The 562-nt window shown below is 47.0% G+C and overlaps 1 protein-coding gene across 2 annotated transcripts in view; it reads right to left on the bottom strand.

Annotated features, from left to right (window-relative positions):
• Positions 1 to 262: 262 nt before the first annotated feature.
• acbd4 (acyl-CoA binding domain containing 4) overlaps positions 263 to 562 on the bottom strand; it is an 11,183-nt gene continuing 10,883 nt past the window's right edge. For both annotated transcript variants that reach the window (XM_030122542.1, XM_030122543.1), the window contains exon 11: positions 263 to 562. This exon is cut by the window's right edge. In XM_030122542.1, the coding sequence (XP_029978402.1) occupies positions 433 to 562 (130 nt within the window). In that variant the 3' untranslated portion in view covers positions 263 to 432.

Raw genomic sequence — 562 nt, 5'->3', positions numbered from 1 at the left:
TCCGACACCGTTTCGTCGTCTTCGGCTACGTTCAGACAGCAGGTTTTAATGCACAATTCGGATTTTTTGGGTGAAATCCGATTTCTTTTGTGTGTGCTTGTTCGTATTAGACATTAAATGCGACTTATGTCAGTTATGAGTCTGAACTGAATGCGATGTGAAGTGACACTCCTGGGATGCAGAATTGCGGCGTTTGTCGCATTTCAATGACATAAAGGTCGGATAAATGCGACCTGGCCGTTCAGACAGAAGTTACATTGCAAAATATCGGATACGTATCGGATTTAGGACCACATACGAAAGTGGTCTGGGTGGGATTAGTGCTTTTCAAACTGTCTTTAAAAGATCGGATACAGATCGCATATGGGTAAAAAAAAATCGGATTTGTTCCCCATTTTTCTGCGGTCTGATCGTAGCCTCGGTGGGTGAGTTTCAGGAGGAAATGTCGCCTCTTCTTCTTCTTTGGCCTTTTCTCAGCAGGTAGAGCAGCCCCTGGGCCACGAAAGGCCACAGGAGGAAGAGGAGGACGGTGGGAGTGGACACGTCCAGCGGCCACCACTTC

This window comes from Sphaeramia orbicularis, chromosome 19 (assembly GCF_902148855.1).
Source record: "Sphaeramia orbicularis chromosome 19, fSphaOr1.1, whole genome shotgun sequence".
Lineage (NCBI taxonomy): Eukaryota > Metazoa > Chordata > Actinopteri > Kurtiformes > Apogonidae > Sphaeramia > Sphaeramia orbicularis.
The sequence above is the reverse complement of the archived record's forward strand: the minus strand, read 5'-3'. Positions and strand labels throughout refer to the sequence as shown.